The sequence below is a fragment of the Lepidochelys olivacea genome (genome assembly GCF_965140295.1).
Source record: "Lepidochelys olivacea isolate rLepOli2 genome assembly, chromosome: 2".
Lineage (NCBI taxonomy): Eukaryota > Metazoa > Chordata > Testudines > Cheloniidae > Lepidochelys > Lepidochelys olivacea.
In genome coordinates, this window is record NC_140412.1 from 210,729,717 (window position 1) to 210,752,602 (window position 22,886).

Consider the following 22,886-nt stretch of genomic DNA (forward strand, 5'->3'; position numbering starts at 1 on the left):
TAATTTATAATTTAGAACTGGAAGGTAAAAGTATTTCACTCTTAACAATAGCATCTCTGACTGTGGAAGACAGATCACTGTACTAATGTGTGATTATTTAGTTTCCTCTATTTTCTAAAATAGTTCAGAAAATAAGACTAGACAGAACATCTGTAATGCTTTCATGCCATATAGGCTTCACAGACAACTATTTTCTAGGATTAAAAACGGTAGACTGCAAGGCCTGGAGGTTCAACAATCTGCATTATTCCTGATGACTTTTAGTCACAGATTGGGTTTATAGCCTGAAACTAGAGTCTGAACCTGCAACAACATGAATGCTCTTAGAAATTCAGCTAATTCCTATCTGTCTTATGTACTCTGATTATGATGGTTTCTAAGGTTTTAGAAAACTTGTTCACACTGTTATGCAGGCCTTTGTCAAAATTGGCTTCAAATGTCTATCAAATCTTCATTTTCTCATGGGTGGCCTTCATGAGGATCAAGTCTTAGTTACCTAAAGATAATGGTTTTCTGTCCTTTGGGTTATTAATTTAAGAGATCTGGCACCAGCCTTCTCACATCTGTTTATTTGCATATAATTGTGTAAATAGAATTTAATTCTACAGATCTTTGCAAAACCTTTTTTGTTTTCTCACCCCAGATCCTGTAGAAAGAGCCTCGCTGAATAAATTTTCTTTGTGTAGTAATTATTATCTTGAAGAGTAAATTACTTTGGACCTCTGTCAACCAGGCAACCTTGAAAAAATTGTTCTTAGTGTAGGTCCTGACTTTGAACAAATCCAAAACAAGAATAATATACAAATTTAAACCAATCTCTTCTTTTTTTTTCTGTAAACTAAATGTTATTAGGAAAACCGTTTTATACTTTAAAATTTTTAAATTCTCATTTCATATCTCTTTACACTGGTCCAAAGAATGGAGTATATCATCTTCAAGCAATAAATATCTGATTTAAATCCAAAATCCATTTTTAAAATTATTTTTATTGACCATGGTCATTATTCAGTAAACTTCCTGTCTCAGTGCATAATCTTTTGGAATCTAGTAAACTGCTGCTGGTGAATATTCCCATTTTGTTTTCAGCAGCTGGCATCCGTGAGGCAAAGTAAAAAAATTTGGAGCTGATGTTGATGTATGATAGGTTAGTGAGCTAAAAAAGCAAGATAATAGATTAACATTTATATAATTATGGTGGCTGAGTAAATGCTCTATACTGCAATAACTTCTTAATGATATATGCTATGCATAAATTGTCACTTTTTAACAAATGTGTCTCTTCTTCAGGTATTTAAGGTTGAAGGTTTCAGATCAGATGTGGGAAGATGTTGGCTGTGGACACAGGAGTTGTGGAGGAGTGGTTATCAGAGTTCAAGGTAATATATTGTGTGATCATTAGAAATAAACTTAGTTTTTAAGCATTATATTATTCAGTAGCAGTAGTAGTACCTGATCAGCTCTTGCTTGTTGCTGAGATGGGTGCTATAGAAAACCCCAAGATAAATTTGACAGTTGAATTTCAGTCTGAGAGATGAAAAGATGAAATACATTGTCAAGTATATGACTTGAATTTCCTTTCTTGCCATATTCAGGACTGTATGCTATGTTTGGCTCGTGACAGCCCAATGAAATTCATGCTTGGAAAAAGGAATAAACTTTCAATGCAGTAAGATAAAATAGAATAGATAAAATCTGATTTAAAAACAAATCCTTTAAATGTTAGTGTACCAACTAAATACTCTTAGCTGAAGAGCTCTAGGCTTTCATGTTACACCAAAATGGTATTTTTTTAAATCAGGTTCTTACCATACCTGGCATTTTATTTTCATTTACCCTTCTTCTTGAATGTAGCAACAGCACTTACTGTTTGGAATGTAAAGTAACTCCCAAAGATTGACTTGAAGTTTTATCTGTAGATTTTAATGCTGTGTGTTAGCAAGATAACCTTACTTACTTAACAAGTATTATCTTACTTCTCAAATTTGTGGTCTTATTCTGGGGTGACCTTCAGGATTTTTTTGTTCAAATCAGTGATTTAGAGGCAGCTGCTAACTTCTCTCCATCTCTTTGCTGTTTCCTGCTCTACCTGTTGGCACATTGCGGTGTCCTGTGTCAGACCCAGTGCTGTATTTGAGGGGAGCAGCAATTTCCTCTTGTGCTGTTTTTCTGAAAGTTTCTTCCTTACACATATTTTCACTTTCTCCACCTGACCTTACGATGGAGAATATGCCTTTGAAGGGAACAAAGGTGCAGTCATGGGATTCCCTTAAAGCCAACTATTTCCTCATCAGCTTTGCCTCCAGCCATCGTAAAAGCAGCTTCAATGGCTAACCAGAGAGCTGCCATTTTACCACTCCTATCTGAGAGCACCACATGCAGACCGTTGTTCAGCCGATACTCCAGCAAAAATGGGTAAGCTGTGTGCGCACATCAGGGAAGACATCAGAATTCCTGTAGTCAGAACTTCAGGGCAAACCCCTTATAGCATGCCACCGGGCTGTACAGTGTTGCTGTTAAGTTTCTATATAGACACACTGAACACATGATAAATTGAAAGTAGTAAATGAGTCCAATTATTCTGATGAGGTGGTGCACCATGACCAATGTCACAATTACCACAAAAGTTGCAGCTTCAGTGGGGTAACTGAATGGCATCGCCATGCTAAGAGGTACTCTGAGCCTTGCTCTGAGGACCCTAGCCTCGTGGAGAGCCCAAAGAAAGGAGGATCAGGAAATAGTTGTTGAAATTTTTATGGTGGCCTTTGTTATACAAATCTATCAAAACCAAAACCTACAGTTGGCAACTACCTATCTTTTCAGACTAGACCAGATCTGGTCTTCTGGTGTGGGTGAAGTCATGGCCTGGAGAATCTCTCTTCCAGATGTAGTCCAGAAAATTCACAACTATTCCCACCATCTTCCATGACACTATGTATATATTATGTATCATGGAGAAAATGCAAGTCCCTCAGTTGTCCTGAATATATGCATATTACTAGTGTGGAGTTCAACCCTGTTATGTACTGTTCAGAAATGTCATGTTTTACTCCACTATGGAGCAACATAAGAGTAGTATTCTGGCCTCATTTTGTTGAGATTTTGTATTCAACAAATCCAAGGTAGTAAATACACAACATCCTTGATTGTTAAATGCTACTTTCTAGTAATTCCTAGAAAAATGCCTCAAACCAAGATTGTTGTTGCAATTTTTCATTGAAAGGAGAAGTGGAGGGAAGAAACCAGGTTTGCAGACTTATTTTTATGGGTGGTGCGGTGGACACACCACTTCTGGAAAATGGGTAACCTGTACATAAATGAAATATCTTGCTTTAATCTTCTCAACAGTCCATATATTGTATAATTTGTAATAGTCCAACTACAAGATCTTCAAGAATCTAAAGCTAGTCTCCTAAAAGCCAAATTTAGGCACCTAAATAAGTGGCTTTATTTTTGAAAAGTACTGAGCATCAAATGTAAGATTCTGGATGCTCCATTGCATTTGGAAAATCATGCCATTCATTTAGGTACCTAAATATGGTTCTTAAAGACCAGCTTTAGACTCCTATTTTCAAAAATCTTGGGTTTTCTGTATTTTTCTGGACACAGTTTCAGATATAGAGATTAGTAATTTTGGTCTCATTTGTGATGTCTCTCTTTCTATAACAACACTCCTTATTTTGGAGTATAGAGAGGCAGTGTTGCCTAGTGGGCAGAGAAATAGACTAGGACTTGGTAGATTTGGGTTCTATTTCTTGTTCTTTCAGTTGCCTGCTAGGTAACCTTGGACAAATCACATCATTTCTGTGCCTGTTTCCGCATCTGTAAAATGAGGATTATGATTGCATCCTTTGTGAAGCACTTTGAGCTTTGTTGATGAAAAGCACTATGAGAGCTAGGAATGATGAGTTTAAGTGTAACAGCTCTATCTGAAACATATCGTAAACTGTTGAAAATCTAATAGTGACCTCTGTAAACATTGCCAGTCAGAACTCTGATTGGTGCTGGAAAGGGGGTGAAATGCATGCTCAAATGAACCATATTTGATGCCCCATGTATGTATGTAGCAAGAACCCTGTAGCTTCCATATGGCTGTAGACATTCAGATCATCTGGAACAGAGGACCGATAGCTGCTTGCAGACAAAAAAACAAAAACAAAAAAGCGCGCCTGATTGTATGCTTTTCCCAATCTCAAAGTTGCAGTTCCTGTTGCTCTTTTAAACTTATTATTCTTTTTACACATTGTTCAGGATGGGTAAACGCATGGTGAAATTGTGGCCCTTTAGCTGTATTTTCCACCCAATTTAATTAAATTCTGTACAAAACTCTGGAATGGTAAAACGTAAGTTTTAATAACTTGCCTTCCAGCAGTTTGTCTTAAATACTGAGATTTTATTAAACTGTAAAGATGATTAGAAATGTTGTTTCTCTACATGGAACATATTGTCTCCTAGAGTAAATACCAGTGAATGGATACCAGTGAATGGATTGCGGTTGAAAGGATGTTGTAAAAATAGAAAAGCCAGCTGACACAATAAAATGGCCTTCTTTCAATGCACAGACAATAAGATATTGCAGTAATGACATAAAAGGAAAAATATTTTTGTTTGATTTCAGACCCTTCCAGAAGCTTCTATCTCTAACTATGCTACAAATTTGAAAGACAAGAGTTCTCTGGTTTCATCTTTATACAAAGTTATCCGGGAGCCACAGAGTGAGGTAGGTGCACATATCTCTAAGGTTTTAGTTTGGTGTGGCAGCAGACCATGAATGCATGGATGAACAAAAAAAAAAAAAAAAAAAAAGGCCACATTTGTAATTCAAATACTATTTATGATACAAATAGTTATGATTAGACTCTGAGTAGGACTCTGTTCTCTCATAACAAAATGTTAAGATATGGGTATGATCCATTCTTTGGCAGTGATATAATATCATGCAATTAGTTTTTCAGTCTCACTACTCACAAACCATATATAATCTTATAGTTCACATTCCTGTGCTTCAGGACTCAGGCATAGGATTAAAAAGTGAATTGGCAAATTGTATAATCTCAGAGTCTGACATTATGATTCAAGCCCAATTGAATATTGAAGCCTGTGTCTGGTTGTGGTGTTTCCATGAGAGGAGACCCTGATCAGTGTTTCCTCTTGCAGTTTTTGCTATAAATGTTTTATTACTTTGCTTATAGTTTTTAATTTAGGTGAGAACATCAGTGATTGACTTATACACATTTTTATTTTTTGTTTTGGAAGTGTTTGGAAAAGAAACAAAATGTTTGTTTACATTCAGGATTGTGTAGCTTCCTTCTGGTTGATTTACTTTTTTAACTATGACCTTAAGTTTCAATTACCAAAGTTTTTGAATGTTGAGCTTGACATATATCTAACTGCCATGCACTTAAGTGCATGGCAATCTCTAAAATTATAGTTTATCATGTTACTATAAAAGTCAATTAATATGTGGTACTCAGTAGGTGTGGAGCAAAAGGAAAGGACTCTCCAATAGGAGTGAAAATCTCAAGCAGCTTGTAATTCAAATGGAAGCTCCTCATTGGACTTCTGGAAAGAAACTAATGGCCTGAGGGCATTAGGAGTCCTAAAAAGTAACATGCTTGTAGCTGATAGTGGCACAAGCAAAGACAAAGTCACAGACACCTCCCTGGGAGTTGGAGGTGTCTTTAGCCATGTCCCTGGATATAATTTGAAAGAATGAGGGATCAACTCGCTTGGACCCTTTTTTTCTGGTTGTTGAACTTGCATTTTAGTCCAGCTTGCAACTGGTATCTTTAGGGCTGCTCTAATGCAAGGCAGTTCCTTGAGGCAAGAGAGTCTGTGCTTCCGTGTGTTTAGGTGTACATGGGCTTCCATGCAACTTGCATACCAATATGTCAGTATCTTGGGTCTGTGCTATGAGACACAAACATCTTTGTGGTTCATGTAACATTAAAATTTTAGCACTCTGTGGTGCTTTGAGCCAGTCAAACATTTCTGCATACCATCATGCTATCCCTCCCGAGGGCATAAAGAGTGAAGCATCCTCAGCTGTCACTGAGTTCCTTCTTACTGCCTGTGCCTACTCAGTGTTTTCTTAGATACTGTATTGTCTCTTGATTGTTAAGTAATTGTTCAGTAGTTCTAGGATGCCTGTCATTGTTTATATGAGCTCCTAGCTTCCACCTCCTGGAGGAGTTAATTGCTTGGTAATCACCAAGATGGGATCCATGTGTACAGATACTCAGAGAACTGTTACTTACATTGCAATAACTGTGCTTCTTCTTTGTTCTGTATAGATGGATTCCATATCCACTATGTTTTCCTGCAGCTCTTGAATCTTATTGGGATTCTGGGCAGCAAAGGAAATGACTTACAGGTTTTTTGGGTGGGGACAGTGTTTATTGGGGGACAGTGGGGGACACAGCATGGCAGGGGGACCCCACAGGGGGACCCCAGCTTTCCCCTCAGGCCTGGATGCTCCCCCCTGGCGCTCAGGGCCAGGTAGTAGACGAGGAGCCTGATGGTGGCGGCCAGCATCTCCGTGGAGACCCAGGGTCTGCTCCAGGTGCCCTGGTGATCCATGCTGACTGTGAACAGGGCTCAGATCGCCGATACGTCCTCGTTGTTGTGCTGGGCCTTGCGCAGGGCGCTGTACGACTCCTCGTCGAAGAACTTCACTTTGTAGGTGCCCGACTGGGCATTCCTGTGCTCCATGAGACCTGGTAGTACCCCACGTCCTGCCCCCGGGTGACAGGGAACTGTTTGCCATTGACGTCAGCATACAGGGCCACATTCTGCGCCCCATTGTGGCAGGTGAGCGCGATCTCTACCACGAAGATGCTCTCGGAGGAGATGACGGCGTTGGCCATGGTGTAATAGGATGGGACGATGGTGGGCTCCTGGTCTTGGGAGGGGTAGCATGAGGTCATGCAGGGAGAATACTAACAGATACTGCTGGCTAAATAAACTCCGATCTCCTGTGCATGGGGTGAATGTGCACAGAGTGGGATCCAGGTGTTACAGAACATCTTGAACCACAGTTACTGTAAGATAAGTTCTTTTCCCCTCCATTATTCACCTAACACAATTGGGTTTACCAAGGACTAATGTGCTGGTGAGGAAGACCAGGTTTCCAGGAGCTTCAGATAAATATTCTGCTTCCAAATTGTTTGGAAATTTGGCCTCATTTTCTAGTATCTGATGGTGCTCACCCTACTCTAGATTCTGACAGATCATCTGTACCAGAGGTGATTTGTATTCCTTGTCCAGTGGTGTCATCTCCTTCCTTGGTTATAGCTAAATTGGGGAGAAATACTTCCTGGTTCCTCAACAGTCTCTTCTACAAGCACACTCCCTTATAACTGAAGTTATCAATTTGGAAGATCACATGGGAATTAAGTGGTGCAGTCAGAAATAATTTTCAATTGACTGTACATAGTTTATACATCATAATTACAGTTACAGTAAACCTGAATCTCTATCACAGTATTTGAGGGAGTTAAAAAATGTTCAATAATACTTTGTCTCATCATAAGTCAGCTCCTTGAATTTATAAGACTTACTTTGTGGGTAATGCAGTGGTGACTTTACTGCTGAATTTACTTTCTCAATAGAAATTTAGTACCACCCTCTCTCATACCCAGCATTATTTTGGTCCCATCATTTTCTAGGATTATAACTTTTGGATTTTGTGTGTGAAAAATGCCAGCAAAGCTGCAGTAGTGGCCAAATATGGTATAGAATCAGAAGTTAGATGACTTGGAATCCATTTCTGAGAGTCTGTCAGATGAACATTTTCAGTTTTGAGTTGGGTGCAACAATATTAATAGAAGGTCTCTGTCACGCTGTCTGGAGTGATTCACAACGTCGAGAGCCAACCTCAGAACAGATTGTCAAAAAGCAGGGCAGACACCCCAAACTGGTGGTACTGAGTTGGTGAAATCTAATTGTAGAACGTAACAAACATGAACTCCTGAAGCACCCTGACCATTTTACCATGGAGTCACAGTCAGTCCAGTCTATATTGCAACCCAGGCAATCTGGACTTGGTGATAAACGGTTGCTGTGCTCCCCAAATCACAAAATATTCAGGTTGCTTCCAGTCCAAAGAGACCAGTCACTTACCCCCAGGTCAATTTGTACTTCAGATCTCACACCAAAGACAGTGCTTGTAGCCAATCCTATAGTAAACTAAGGATTTATTAACTAGGAAGAAGAAACGAGAGAGTTATTTACAGGTTAAAGCAGGCAACATATATACACAAATGAGTTGCAGTTTATGGTTCCAAAAGGTGATGGAGCAAGAGTCCAGCATATTAGTCATCGTTTCAGAATATTATATGGCCTAGTTACCTGGTTGTTATAGGCAGTGGGATTGCTTGGTTCCAATAGAAATCCCAATAAACTTCCATTTTTGTGCATTGGAGTTAATCAGTCACACTATTATGGGTGATGAGGTTTTCAAAATCACCCACGGGAATTAGGTACTTAGCTTCTATTGACTTTCAGTGGGAATTGGAGGCCTAACTTCCTTAAGCTTTTGGAAATCTCATCCTGTAAAACAAAACTGCGGTATGTTGCAATTTTTTTGCATTGCATAGTTTGAGTAAATTCATTCTTTCATCATCAGTAGTTGTTTTGTGCTCTGCAGTGAGTCTCTCTTTAAAGATAGAGGATTGGAAGTTCTGTGCCACTAAAGGAATTGATCCTGCCGTGAAGCTTGCATACTGTGTTATGTATTTACTAAAAAATGAAACCTGCAATAATTGCCAGCTTCTGGATATGGAAACATATCTTTGATTTAAATGCTGATGATTGCAGAAGTGGTGCTTGATGTGGCTAACAGTTTCAACACTGAATGGAATAGTGGTATAGGAAACATGCAACTAACTAACACTCGCTACTTTTGTTCTGGTCTTAGCCCATGGAAGTAACTGAGAAAAAAATCTCCTTTCTGTGGGAGATAACCTTTCCACATGAGACCACATTCTGAAGATAGAACGTGGAATAGTATCATATGCAGTAAAAAGTTGTCAAATAACTTAACAGACAGAATTTACATCACCGGGCAAGGAGGACTAGAACATGTAACAACTTGAGCTCTACTCTTCCCTAACACACGGCTGTCTAAATCCTATACTGTTGGATTGTGCATGTGTAGTGTAGTTTTATATACAATATAGAATTGTGCATTCTGTTGCAGTAAGATACATCAAAGGCAAGGTCCGATGAGACCGGGAAAACACTAATCCTCCAAGTATGTGGGTGCTCAGTAACTCAGCAGTATTTGCTCAGGAGTTGTTCTGTCCTACAAGAGTTCAGGAATGTGTAACTTGCTAAAATGTGATCATGGCAATTGTCATGGTTTAGTTATAAGTACTAACTGGAATTGGTTAAAATAAGTTATAAATTGCATGGAGAATCTCAGTAGTGCAAAGCCTGTTAATTTTGGTGCATCAAGGACCTATTTTCTAATCAGTTTCCTTAGGATGGACATACATCTTTATTTTATAGCCAGGATAAGAGCCTCTCCTCTCATTACTTGTAGATAAGAGATTCAGAATCTTGTACTTTTTGTGTGTAGGACTCAGCCCTCTTAAAATTTAGTCCCTGCCTGTTTCATACGGTGCTAACTTTATTCATTTTGGGGTAGGGAAGGAAGTTCTTTGTAGTCTTTTTCCGTAGATTGTGAAGTAAAGCTGTATATGCTGACTCAGTGAGAATACTGTACTGTATTCATACTTAGGTTTCTATTGTTTTACCTGTTGTGCTGCTACTACTACTACTCACTTATGAATAGGAAATATTCACCAAGATCCTCCTTCATCCAGCCTCTTTATGGGATTAGAGAGGGACAAAGGAGGAAGGAAAGGAGCCGTGGGAATTCTTCTGCAGGTAAAAGTGTAATCTTCTGTCCTATCCACTGGGCCAGACTGGAGGGTGAAGGTGGGTATAGGGGAGATTCAGCCAGCCTCTCTGTCACTTCATAACACATGAAATTAATGTATAATTTGTTAATTTTCAAAGCAGAAGTAACCGAACTTTTAACATTTTGGCCTCCATATTTATTGAGCAGAAGGAGACAATATCCTGTGATCAGGTTTTATTCCATTGACAGTCACATCTTATATTATTCCAGCTGCTAGAGCCAGTTTGCCACCAACTTTTTGAGTTCTATCGCAGTGGAGAGGAACGACTACTACGATTCACCCTGCAGTTTCTGCCAGAATTGATGTGGTGTTACCTGGCAGTCTCAGCCAGCAGAGATCTGCAGAGCAGTGGCTGCATAGAGGCTCTTCTCCTAGGAGTTTACAACTTGGTTTGTATATGTACATAATTATTCAAATACCTAAAATGTTAGTGGGCTTTTTTTGGTAGCAGATAAACTCTCGTATTGGAGTGGAGAGTAAACAATCTAAGGTTTCTTTCAAGACAAAAATGAAGAGTTTGTGTGTTTCTATTCTAGGAATCTTATATATGTTGCTTATATGCAGCTGAAAATGCAACTTTATATATTATCAGCAAGTCCAGTCCTATAATTATAAAAGCTGCACTCTCTCCATTTGGCATCGTAGGGCAAAGGCTGCCTGGCTGAAATCCATGCTGAAGATGCCTTCTTTAATCTGCTCCATATCAACTCTCCTTTTGTCATAACATTGTTGTCTTCAGTTTTCTGTCTCCCTCTCTCTTTTTTGGAAAGCTCTGTCTTGGAATTGCCAGCAGTCTCCTCTTCACACTTTAAACTATCATTGTTGGGATAAGCTAAAAGAACCAATTTTCTCACGTTCAGATAAAGAACATGTTTAGCCAAATCTTCTTAGCAGGGAGTATTTCAGAGGCACTGCATTTGAGACAGTTTTTTGTTTCTAAGGATTGTCTGATTACTTTGGGGAGATGTGCTTTTGCTCTTAAAAATAAAGGACCAGGAACTTGTTAAATTGTTGAGACTTGGGGACTTAAATTGATCTCCTTTCATGCTGTAAAATTTTCCATGGAGATCTTATTCATATCTAATATGAGAATAGTAACTTATTTTTCATTGAACAGTTCCCATCTCTATCTAATGGATTTTTGTTTTGTTTTGTTCGTTTGCTTGCATCACACCCAAAACTTGGAGCACAGGCACTGGTTGCTTCCCCATCCTGTTATTTCCAGTCTTTCTCTGCCTTGTACCGAGTGTGTAGTCTAAAAGCATAGTGTTTTCTCTTTCAGGATTTTCTCTAATTTAATTCCTTGTACTTTCTAGGAGAGAGACCAGGGCAATGAGGGAGAGGACAACTTTGTGAAAGGCGGCTTGTTTAAAATTCTGAGAAATTAGGAGGGGTGAAAAGGAAGAGTAGATGTGCCCATTTTGTGGCAAAGTAGTGAAACAAGTTCAGCTCAAGAATTTTTTCATGCAAACTTCAAAACAGTTTTGTGCAACTTTCTCTCTAATAGGCTAAATGCATACCTTCAACCATGCATGCATGCTTCTCCACAGACTTAACTGCAGCTGAAAAGACGATAGCATTCCTAGACAATCTCCTGCACAGACAGGACCGTTGACTCTTGCACTGGGTTTATGCCTGGAATTGTGATTCATTTTGAACTAGCATTCCCTAATAACACAGGTATCCAGGGTGGTCAGAGTATAGCTGGATAACCCCTTGTGTTTTCCTGCTAGGATAAAGTCACTCACTTGCATTTCAGAAAGAAAAACCTGAAGCTGTACCCACAACCTTCTCCCTTTAGAATAGTCAGTTAAGAGAGGTTTCTCAATTATTAATACAGCTTTGTCTGCTGTTTCCATCTGTCTTCCAGCTTCTTGGTGCAATAAGGATTTGGTTAAGGTAGACTTACATCTCCAAGAGAGTCTCTGCCTAATATTTTTCCAAGACATTCTGAAATAACACTAACCTACTAATGCTGAGTTTTTATTCCTCCTTCTCACACACAGTTACTCATGTAGCCATAAGTACTGTGTAGTGTTTTAAAAACAAACAGGATATTTCTCTGCATTCTGTGGTCCAAAAGATAATTGAAATGAGCTGTTAGACACTTGATTTGTCCTTTCAGCTAATTTTTTTAAGCTCTCAAAAAATGCCAGCAAAAAAGATATGTAGGCTAATGCAAACAGTGATGATCCCTATATATTGAATGCTCTGGTTTCTTGGGGTAGGGGGAATGAGCCTCTTGAAAACACTTGAAAATTTCCTCACCAAAGGAGTAGTGATTTCAGTCCCCTCAGATGAGCCATTCTTATTGGTTTCCAACTTAGTTTTATATTTAATTTACAGAATTATCTGTAATACAGGGAATCAGTTTCATTAAAATTCATATAACTGGACCAATTGGTTACCTGTAACCAAAACGTAGAGACCTAACAGCTAGGTGAATGCATGGCAGAATGTCAGATGAAAGTGTTGACAAATGAAAGGTAATGCATGCTGGAAGGAATTACTTGAATTACTCATACATGTTGTTGGGTTCTAAACTGGCTGCAACTAACTACTCAAGAATGAGACGTTGACATCGATGTGGTCATTTAAATGGAAACATCCACTCATGCATATAGTGATAGTCCAAAAAAACCTTATTTTTAACATGTGCAAAGGATAGGATAGAAAATACTGAAACTATCATCCCTTATAGAGGTCAGGTGACCTATCTCAAATAAAGCAGAAATGAAAGGGATCTATTGATGACAAAAATGAGTTATAAAAAGACTTCCATGTGGCTCAGACTAGAAAAAACTGGGACTGTTTTAATTGAGTGAAGACATGAAGGTATGATAAATGGTATAAAGTAGAGAGAAATCCATTCACTCCTTTTATGATAAAGAAAAGTAGTCTTTTAGTGAAATTGAAAGGCAACAAATGTAAGATTCTAGAAAGGGAGGCATTCATTTTTACATAATGCATAATGAACCTGTGGAACTTATTGCCACAAGATATCATTGAGACAAAAACTCGGGAGGTGTTGAAAGATTTTATGTTTATGTGGATGAGGACATCTGTTTATGTCTAGATAAAATAAACTGGGGGATAATCCCTCATGCTTTAGAGCATGAACCCACCACTGGCTGATGGGGCAGGGAGTAGGATGAATTTTCCCATATGGAAATGTTACTCTGTAATTGTCCAGGGTTTCATATACCTTCCTCCAAAGTGCCTGATACTAGCCTCTGTCACGCAAGACCCTGGGCAACATATTACAATTCCTATTGTCTGAGAGAACAAAATAGGTGTTGACTGTTGAACACTCTGCAGACAAATGTCTTAAACTGAGGGTTATATGTGAGAGAGAACAAATTCTTCAAAATGTTTCTCTATCCCAAATCACCTCAGTCTTTCCAAGGTTAGCTTAATCTAGCTGCTCCTCATTCAGGGGCTGATCTCACCCAAGCCTTTTGACAGCTTGGTGCTGTTTGCTTCTGAATTACAGGTGGGTAAGATCTGCATTTTGCAGACATTTTAGACCAAGCTGTTTCACAATCCCTCCTCAAGGCTTCATATAGATGGACTGGGATGTGCGGAGATGATGGATCCCTGTGGGACTTCTACAGATAAGGGTTTTGGTTGTGTAGGTGCAAGTGCACCATCTGTTACACTGAACAGTGGTTTAACTCCCAGCCAACTGCTTGCATGCCTTAGAAGTTGAGAGAAAGTAATTTCTGCCCTAAAGGAGCTAGTGCACTTAACTCATTTTGTTAAGACGTGCATAGATCAGAGTTTTAGTTCATTGTTCAGTTTTCCTGCTGTGCTTCTGGGCCTATTTCTGGTGTGAATGGGCCCAATTCAGATAGGGAAATTGTTGGCCAGGCCTACGTCTGTATGGTGCTTGGTATCCTGAAATATTGTCTTAAATGTAGTTGACTTTAGTTGAGAAATAAACTGATAGCATCTCACATTGAGAAGAACTAGGTACTGGAGGTATTCATGGTCATGAATAGTTCAGTGGTGTCTGATTTAGCAGCTGCTACTGTGGAAGGCTCATACGAATTCTTTGCTGCTCCCACAGTCAAACTGCATCTATTCATGGTTACTCCTTTCTGGCTTTGTCTATCAGTTCTAGATCTCTGGAGCAACAAGGAGGGAATGAATGCTTCAGTGGAGTATCTCAGTGGCTCTGGTAACTTTTTCTCAGACTGGAAGTGTCAGTCTAGAAGTGGACAATTGGATAATCATGTCTACCAGCACTCATGGAAACGGCTCAATAGAACAGTTTTAGCACCCAAAGGCTCCCGTAATCATAAGCAGGCATTGCACCACAGTCGGAATTCTGCTTTTCGCATAAGCAGTTTGGTCTTGTAATGCTCTACAGGCAGAGAGAGAACAGTAAAGTACTAGGCATTCCCCCAAAGAGTCTGTTCTTCTTTTGTATGTTCTCTTTTCTTATCTCTTTCCCAGACAGGCCTAAGTAGGGTACTTGGAAAAGACCATTCTGGTGACGCCTGTCTGGCAGGAGGTGCTTTACTTATTCTGGCCACAGAGACTTCCTCCCCCTCTCCATCTTTGGGCCAGTTTGACTATGGGAGCCGTAATCAACTGCCTCTTTCTGGAGATTATGGGTTCATTGGAAGCTTGTGGAGACCAGACTTCTAGTCAATTACTCTTGCCTCCTGGCTAGGGAACGAGGGAATGCCAACAGCTGAAGGATCCATGGTGACATGGAGAATGATGGGGGCTTGTAGTTATATTCTGGCCAAAGAACAGTGTACCTGTGAGATTTCATCTGCTCCAATCTAACCATCTGTCCTGCTTTGCCACTCCCTCACTCCACCTTAATACCTTTGGCTTTCCAACATAGTGATGATATTGTCATAGAGTCCATCTTAAAATCCAATTCTCCTTAAACTTTTTCTCTGCTCCTATCTTTGGAGATATAAATTCTGATGCTGAAGGGTTCAGTTACCTAGAAAATGTTCCATGCTTTAGATAACAAATATTTATAGTACACAGCCTTCTGTATCCTGAATTCCATGTTATTGACTGAATCCATAGAGATAAAGCTAAAAGATGGGGTAAATTATTCATAACTGAAATTTTTTTTCTAAGTATACCATCTATGCAAAATTTTAACTCCTGGATGTTAGGACCTTAACATGAGACTGAAATCCCCTAGCTCCTAGATGTGTTTGACCCTTGAGGAGAGCAGTATTTGGGGTAGAATGTAAGCCAGGCCTGCCTCTGACTGACAGTCCCAGATGACTGCTTGCTGAGTATACATGTTATATCCTGAATGTCTTGGGTCCTTCGTGATCATATTGGCTGTGCTACATTCTCTGTTGCTCCCTCTTTCCTGTGGATTTCAACAGCACAATTGGGTATCATTTGTTGATTCTGCCCCAACTCTTCCAGTCAGGTTTGATTCAAAGTTTCCCATTTCTGAAGCCTTTGCTTTGAAACGCTGTGGACCAGTGCTCTTCTGTGGTATTGTTAGCACATCTTTGCTCGTTCTATTAATCATGCACTAAGATGCAGGGATAAAATGCCCGTTACTCTGAAGGTCTCATCTTGCAGGAAAGTAATTCCCTTTCTTTGAACCCTTGCATCCAGGAATATAGTTTCTTTAGGGTCCTCCCCCCTCACCCATGTGTAGATATGTACTAATAAACTTTGGGTTTCTTGTGCAAATGTTCTGAGATATAATTTAGTGTTAGATCTTAGTGTTAGGCTGGAGTTGGATTTAAAACTTTTAATTAAAAGTGTTGTGGTTTTTGTTTGTTTGTTTTTGTTTTTTTTTTAAATATCCAGTTAGCCATTATTATGCTATTGAGAAGCAGGTTTTCTTACCAGGTTTAGACACCTTCAGCCTTTACTCCTCAGTAGTAATAAAGAATAGGTACAATATAGCTTTTAAAAATAATGGATAATACTGTTAAATCAAAGAATTATATATCTATTTCAAGACAAATATTTTGCAACAGACTCTATAGAAATGTATATTTCTTTTGTACACTATTAACAATGTCCAGTATGTATCAATTAACAAATACCAACAAATGTCTTTATTTTAAGTGAATTCAAAAATAGCCAACAACACTTAGTTTCGGGGAAAGTATCAAGGCTATGTTAAGCTTCTAGCTGACTATTTGCATTCTAGAGCAGATAATGATATTTAACTAATTCAGAATTTTCCCCTAGAATATAAAATTTCTTGCATGTTAACTGAGCTCTTCTGATTTTCACAATAAAAATTTTAATATCGTAACCCTTGATGTCTTTTGTGTTTTACAGGAAATAGTTGACAAACAGGGGCATAGTAAAATGCTGAGTTTCACAATTCCATCCTTGTCCAAACCTTCAGTGTATCATGAAGTGAGTGAAATTACTTAAATGCATGGTTGTTACCAGATAGACTGTGTAACTTCCTTTTATCCTGAGGCCAGTTAAAGAAAGCAATGTGTTATACCTGATGATGTAATGACACACTTGACTTTTCAAACAATACCTTTTGTGGCTATTGTCTTCTAATGAGGCCATTTAAGCTTGACTTGTTTTTAAAACAATTTTTAGTGCCAACTTTTTCATAGCTTTGTTTCCTAACTTTTTCTCCTAATCTCAGGGCAGTTGCTATATTACATAACATAAGAAAGCAGCCAGATAGATTTATGTAGGTTCAAAATGTATGCACAGGTACAACTTTTCCATCTTTTTTGTCGTTTTTTTACTCCACTTTGTAATGAGACTTTATGAGGACAAATGTTTGGAATCCATTATTCAAATACCTGTTTACTTTAGCCTTCTAGCATTGGTTCCATGGCTCTTACAGAGGGAGCTTTATCCCAACATGGTTTGTCCAGGGTGGTGTACAGTGGACCTCATCCTCAAAGAGAGATGTTAACAGCACAAAACAGGTAAAACTGTAGTAAGATCTTGCATGAAAATCCATAAAAATGGTTAAAGCAGCTTCATTATTTTTTGTTGTGTGTTATCCTGCCATCTTTTTCATCTAATATTTTCTAAGTTTACAGTTGTACGTAGGTATCTTGATAATTTAGAATCTTAGGAATTAGTTGCTAGACATGTGTGTTTAAAAATACTTTCATGAGGCATATTTTTAAAATTACATCTTAATCTAGATTTGCAAATAACTACTTGTGTTGTATTTCACTACATGAAGAGAACGTTGACTTGCAGATTTAAACCATTTAACTGCTTCTGTCTACAGCTTTAATGATATATGTTGCTAAGTCACTATGTGAGAAAATCAAAAAGAGTAAGGCACAAAATGAGTTACACCTAGCAAGGAACACAAAAGGTAATAGAAAGAGATTCTTTAAATACTTTAGGAGAAAGATGAAGTAAAGTTTAGCTCTCCTACTTAGTGGGAAGGAGAGCTAATAACTGATCACATCAAGAAGGCTGAGATATTTATTTTGGTTCCGTCTTCACTAAAAAGGTTAATGGTGACCAGATAGTCAAAACTTAATATTAACAAGGAGGAAGGAACGCAAACAAAATAGGGAAAGAACGTGTTAAAGAATATTTAGATGAATTAGAAGTATTCAAGTTGGCAGGGCCTGATGAAATTCATCCTAGGGTACTTAAGAAACTAGCTGAAGCAATCTTGGAATTGTTAAGAATTACTTTGCAAATTCATGGAGGACAGGTGAGGTTCCAGAGGTCTAGAGAAGGGCAAACATAGTACCTATCTTCTAAAAGGGGAGTAAAGAGGACTTAGGGAATTATAGGCCAGTCACCCTGATTTTGATACCTGGAAAGATACTGGAACAAATTATTAAGAAATCAGTTAGTAACCACCTAGAGAAATAATAGCATTATAAAGAATCAGCATGGATTTGTCATGAACAAGTCATGCCAAACCAATCTAATTTCCTTCTTTAACAGGGTTCCTGGCCTAATGGATGGGGGGAAGCAGTAAATGTGATATATTTTGATTTTTAGTAAGGCTTTTGACAGTCCCACATGACATTCTCATAAGAAAACTAGAGCAATGTGGTCTAGATTAAATTATCATAGGTAGGTGCATAAATGGTTGAAAGACTGTACTCAGAGTAGTTATCAATGGTTTGCTTTCAAACTGGAAGAATGTATCTAGTGAGGTTCTTCAGGGTCAGTCCTGGGTCTGGTACTACCCAATATTTTTGTTAATAACTTGAATATTGGAGGGGTGAGTAGGTTTCTAAAACTCGTAGATGATGCCAAGCAAGGAGGGGTTGCAAACACTTGGAGAACAGGATTCAGAAAGACCTTGACAAATTGGAGAATTACAGTAGAACCTCAAAGAACGAACACCAGAGTTATGGACTGACTGGTCGACTGGACACCATGTGAAACCAGAAGTAACCAAACAGGCAGCAGGAGGGGGAACAAATACTGTATTGTGTCTGTGTGGCATCTTAAAGATAAGCACATCTGGGCTGCCTGTCCCCGCCCCACACCCACCCCCATGTGCGGGGCAGCCACTTACTGCAAGACATGGGCTGCCAGCCAAATGCAGCCGGAGCCAGCAAAGCAGGAGCAGCACTGGGGTCTGCGCCATTTTCACCCTTTCCCCTTCCCCCAGCTGGGAGGGGGATGTGCTGTTTTTACCTCCCTCCCCTGGCTGGAAGCCGGATGCACTGTTTTCACACAGGTATGGGTGAGGAGAGGGTCAAGCTTGCAAACTCCTGTCGGCACTGAGTAGGGAGCTCAGCTGCTGCTGAAGCCGGGCCTGGAGTGTCAGCTGCTGGATCTGGAGCCCGAACTGCGCTTTGTTCAGAGTTACAAACATTTCAGAGTTACGGACAAGCTCCATTCCCAAGGTGTCTGTAACTCTGAGATTCTACTGTAGTCTGAATTCAACAAGATGAAATTCAGTTAATAGAAGTGCAAAGTACTGCACTTAAAGAAAAATCAAATGCACATCTACAAAATGGGGAATAACTGGCTAGCTGATAGTACTGCTGAGAAGGATTTGGGGGTTATAGTAGGTCCCAAATTCAGTGAATCAATGATATGTTGTAGTTGTGAAAAAGGCTAATATTCTGAGGTGTATTAACAGGAGTGTTGTATGTAAGAAACAGGAGGCACTGGTGAGGCCTCAGCTGGAATATAGTGTCCAATTCTGGGTGCCACCCTTTGGGAAAAATATGGGCAAACTGGAGAGAGTCCGGAGGAGAGCAACAAAAATTATAAAATATTTAGAAAACCTGACCTATGAGGAAAGGTTAAAAAAAAACAAAACTGGTCATGTTTAGTCTTGAGAATAGAAGATGGATGCAGGACCTGATAAGTCTTTAAATATATTTAGGGCTGGTATAAAGAGGACAGTGATCAATTGTTCTCCATGTCCACTGAAGATAGGATAAGTAGTAATGGAAACTGCAGCAAGGAAGTTTCTAATTAGATATTAGGAAAAACTGTCAAACTATAAGGATAGTGAGGCTCTGGAATAGGCTTCCAAGGGAGGCTGTGCAATCCCCATCACTGGAGGTTTTTAATAACAGGTTGGACAAACACTTGTCAGGATTGCGCTATGTTTACTTGATTCTGCCTTAGCACAGGGGGCTATACTAGATGACTTCTTGATGTCCCTTCTAATCCTACGTTTCTGTGATTCTACGATGCTGTAAATTTGTGTTACTTATAGTAGAATCTCTTTTATATGGTTCCTGTGCATGGCATAATTTGTTAACTTATTCTCTATAGTCACTTTTAAAAAGGGAAAAGTACTAAAAATATGTTGATATTTTAAACTTACATTTTTGATCATTTTGAAAAAATTTTTCTTTAGGTTTGAAGTGCTGACATTCCTCCTGCTGTGTTATAATGCTGCCTTAAGCTACATGCCTGCAGTTTCTCTTCAATCATTGTGTCAAATTTGCTCAAGGTAAACTTTCTTTAGGCTGACTATATTAAAGGGACACAGGCAACATGAAGTCCAGGCAGTTTTAAACTAGAGGTTAAAACAGTAATGTAGTATACCTGAAAATACTACCATTATGTAGAACACCTGTAGTCCCTGAAACATCCTGTAAATTGTTTTGGTTTACAGACACATTGTCTACACTTTAAAATGGCTTTTCTTTCCTTTCTTACTGCATGAGACTCATCAGTAGGGGAAACAATGAAACAATCTAGAATTTTTTTTTTCTAATCTTAGTTATAGTAGTAACTTTTTGTTGAAGCACAGAGTAAAAATTGTCAGTATCCTTTAATACTAGTATCTCATTGCAAAGTTTGTTAAACAGAGTTTTGATGCTTTACAGTTTTGTTGCTATACAACTGGGAACTTGACTGACTTAATATTTTACTAAGATTTGAGAAGTCTAAAGAACTTACAATTGTCATGATATTGAAAGTGGAAATACATGTGACAAATGTGTATCAGTCCTTTGAAATTTTTTATTTCTTGTTTCTCATTTTATAAATGTTTGTAGTATATCTTACTTTTAAGCTTAAGGATAACCTGTTTCATATATTTGTTACCCTTATATTTACCTTAAATCAGTCATTCACCTGAAAACTCAGACATATTTGCTCAAGTGTAAGAAATGCCCTGCATTTTTTTCCACAAGAAATATACAACCCAGTAAAGAAGATGCAGTGAAGAACATGACTCTCTTAAAATCCAAACATCCTGTCACAAATCCTGCAAATGCGTCTTGTGGCTAACTTTGAAGTGAGGTGGTGTTAAGGATGGGGTGACACTCTTATGCAGATAAATACAAGAACTAGAATCCTGAAATTCCATAAACAATAACACACAACAGTTTTCCACTAGTCACTAACTCAAAGATCTCAAGCACCATCACACAAGCTTCAAAAGAGCAGCTATTGCTGTCAGGTTTGGGTTTGTGTGTGTTTTTTGTTTTGTTTTTTATCCTGAGGGAATAAGATTAGTAGGATGCTTTTTCTTTTTTGTAAGTACCGTAAAGAATCATAGAATCATAGAATATCAGGGTTGGAAGGGACCCCAGAAGGTCATCTTGTCCAACCCCCTGCTCGAAGCAGGACCAATTCCCAGTTAAATCATCCCAGCCAGGGCTTTGTCAAGCCTGACCTTAAAAACCTCTAAGGAAGGAGATTCTACCACCTCCCTAGGTAACGCATTCCAGTGTTTCACCACCCTCTTAGTGAAAAAGTTTTTCCTAATATCCAATCTAAACCTCCCCCACTGCAACTTGAGACCATTACTCCTCGTTCTGTCATCTGCTACCATTGAGAACAGTCTAGAGCCATCCTCTTTGGAACCCCCTTTCAGGTAGTTGAAAGCAGCTATCAAATCCCCCCTCATTCTTCTCTTCTGCAGGCTAAACAATCCCAGCTCCCTCAGCCTCTCCTCATAAGTCATGTGTTCCAGTCCCCTAATCATTTTTGTTGCCCTTCGCTGGACTCTCTCCAATTTATCCACATCCTTCTTGAAGTGTGGGGCCCAAAAGTGGACACAGTACTCCAGATGAGGCCTCACCAATGTCGAATAGAGGGGAACGATCACGTCCCTCGATCTGCTCGCTATGCCCCTACTTATACATCCCAAAATGCCATTGGCCTTCTTGGCAACAAGGGCACACTGCTGACTCATATCCAGCTTCTCGTCCACTGTCACCCCTAGGTCCTTTTCCGCAGAACTGCTGCCTAGCCATTCGGTCCCTAGTCTGTAGCTGTGCATTGGGTTCTTCCGTCCCAAGTGCAGGACCCTGCACTTATCCTTATTGAACCTCATCAGATTTCTTTTGGCCCAATCCTCCAATTTGTCTAGGTCTTTCTGTATCCTATCCCTCCCCTCCAGCGTATCTACCACTCCTCCCAGTTTAGTATCATCCGCAAATTTGCTGAGAGTGCAATCCACACCATCCTCCAGATCCTTTTATACGTGGAGAAGCGTACCTGACATCTTGTTAGACAGTAATGGTATCTTGGAGACCTGAGGAGGAGGTTTCAGAAATGTGTAGCAGTTAAGGGTTGCATAGGAAAGTGAGGCATTGATTATCCTGCTTCATTAAGTTGTGATAGTTATCTTGAGGTTAACCAAATAGAGTGGCTGCAGATGCGAGGTGCAAACCAAAGTTCATTCCTGAGTAAACACTATGAGTTTGGGTACTGAATGATGGTCCATTTTGATGCTTATAAAACTATAAACATGAACTTCGTAATAGCAGGACTTAAATTCCCTCAGTCCCTCATACAGTCTGCCTTCCAAGTCTGTAAGTCTTTCCAAAGATCTCCTGGCTGAAAGCAATTTAGGGAACCAGGGGAATGGAAGAGGTTTGCACAAGAGGTCCAGGATATGTTTCAGTGTGTTTAAGTGTTCAGTGTGTTTAAGTTATGATTTAACTGGGAATTGGTCCTGCTTTGAGCAGGGGGTTGGACTAGATGACCTTCTGGGGTCCCTTCCAACCCTGATATTCTATGATTCTATGATTCTAAGTCTGTAGATGTGGATCTGCTGATGAGCTAAGTCTGAGGAGGATCTGTGGAACAGGTAGTGGGATTCCCTTTTTAAAGAATTTTCCCTTTCTCCTCATTTTAAGTGAATCAGCAGGATATCTTAGGTGTTTCCGGTTCATATGGTTCTGCTGAAGGATCTGCCCAAATAAAGGTAAAAGTCTGAGTTACACTGAACAGCCTTTCTAGAAAGGTTAATTATTTTTATCAGAGATTTGGAAATGTAACGCTGTTGCTATTCATCATGACAAACCTTTACAATATCAGTTTACAAAGGTCAAACTCAAGATTAGAGATAACATTGGCAGCACATCAATTATGTGAATTTACCTAATCTTTGATTTTATTATATATACAGAATTCTCTGTTTAGGTTTTTCTGTTTAGATACCTTTAGTAATACTGGCGGAATGCCTCTGTTTTTATTGTCTTTATCTTACTTTGATGCGGTGTAGCAGAGGAATGCTGCTCCCCTCTCTCCATTTTAGCTCTTTTTTTTTTGTGGAAAATAACTTGGCCT

General features: G+C 39.1%; 1 protein-coding gene across 3 annotated transcripts in view; it reads left to right on the plus strand.

Annotated features, from left to right (window-relative positions):
• Positions 1 to 22,886, plus strand: part of HYCC1 (hyccin PI4KA lipid kinase complex subunit 1) — an 85,568-nt gene that overhangs the window by 37,260 nt on the left and 25,422 nt on the right. For all 3 annotated transcript variants that reach the window (XM_084619066.1, XM_084619068.1, XM_084619067.1), the window contains exons 2-7: positions 1,288 to 1,376; positions 4,616 to 4,717; positions 10,133 to 10,312; positions 16,212 to 16,292; positions 16,716 to 16,831; positions 19,714 to 19,809. In XM_084619066.1, coding sequence (XP_084475192.1) covers positions 1,326 to 1,376; positions 4,616 to 4,717; positions 10,133 to 10,312; positions 16,212 to 16,292; positions 16,716 to 16,831; positions 19,714 to 19,809 — 626 coding nt within the window. In that variant the 5' untranslated portion in view covers positions 1,288 to 1,325. The remainder of the gene's footprint in view (positions 1 to 1,287; positions 1,377 to 4,615; positions 4,718 to 10,132; positions 10,313 to 16,211; positions 16,293 to 16,715; positions 16,832 to 19,713; positions 19,810 to 22,886) is intronic.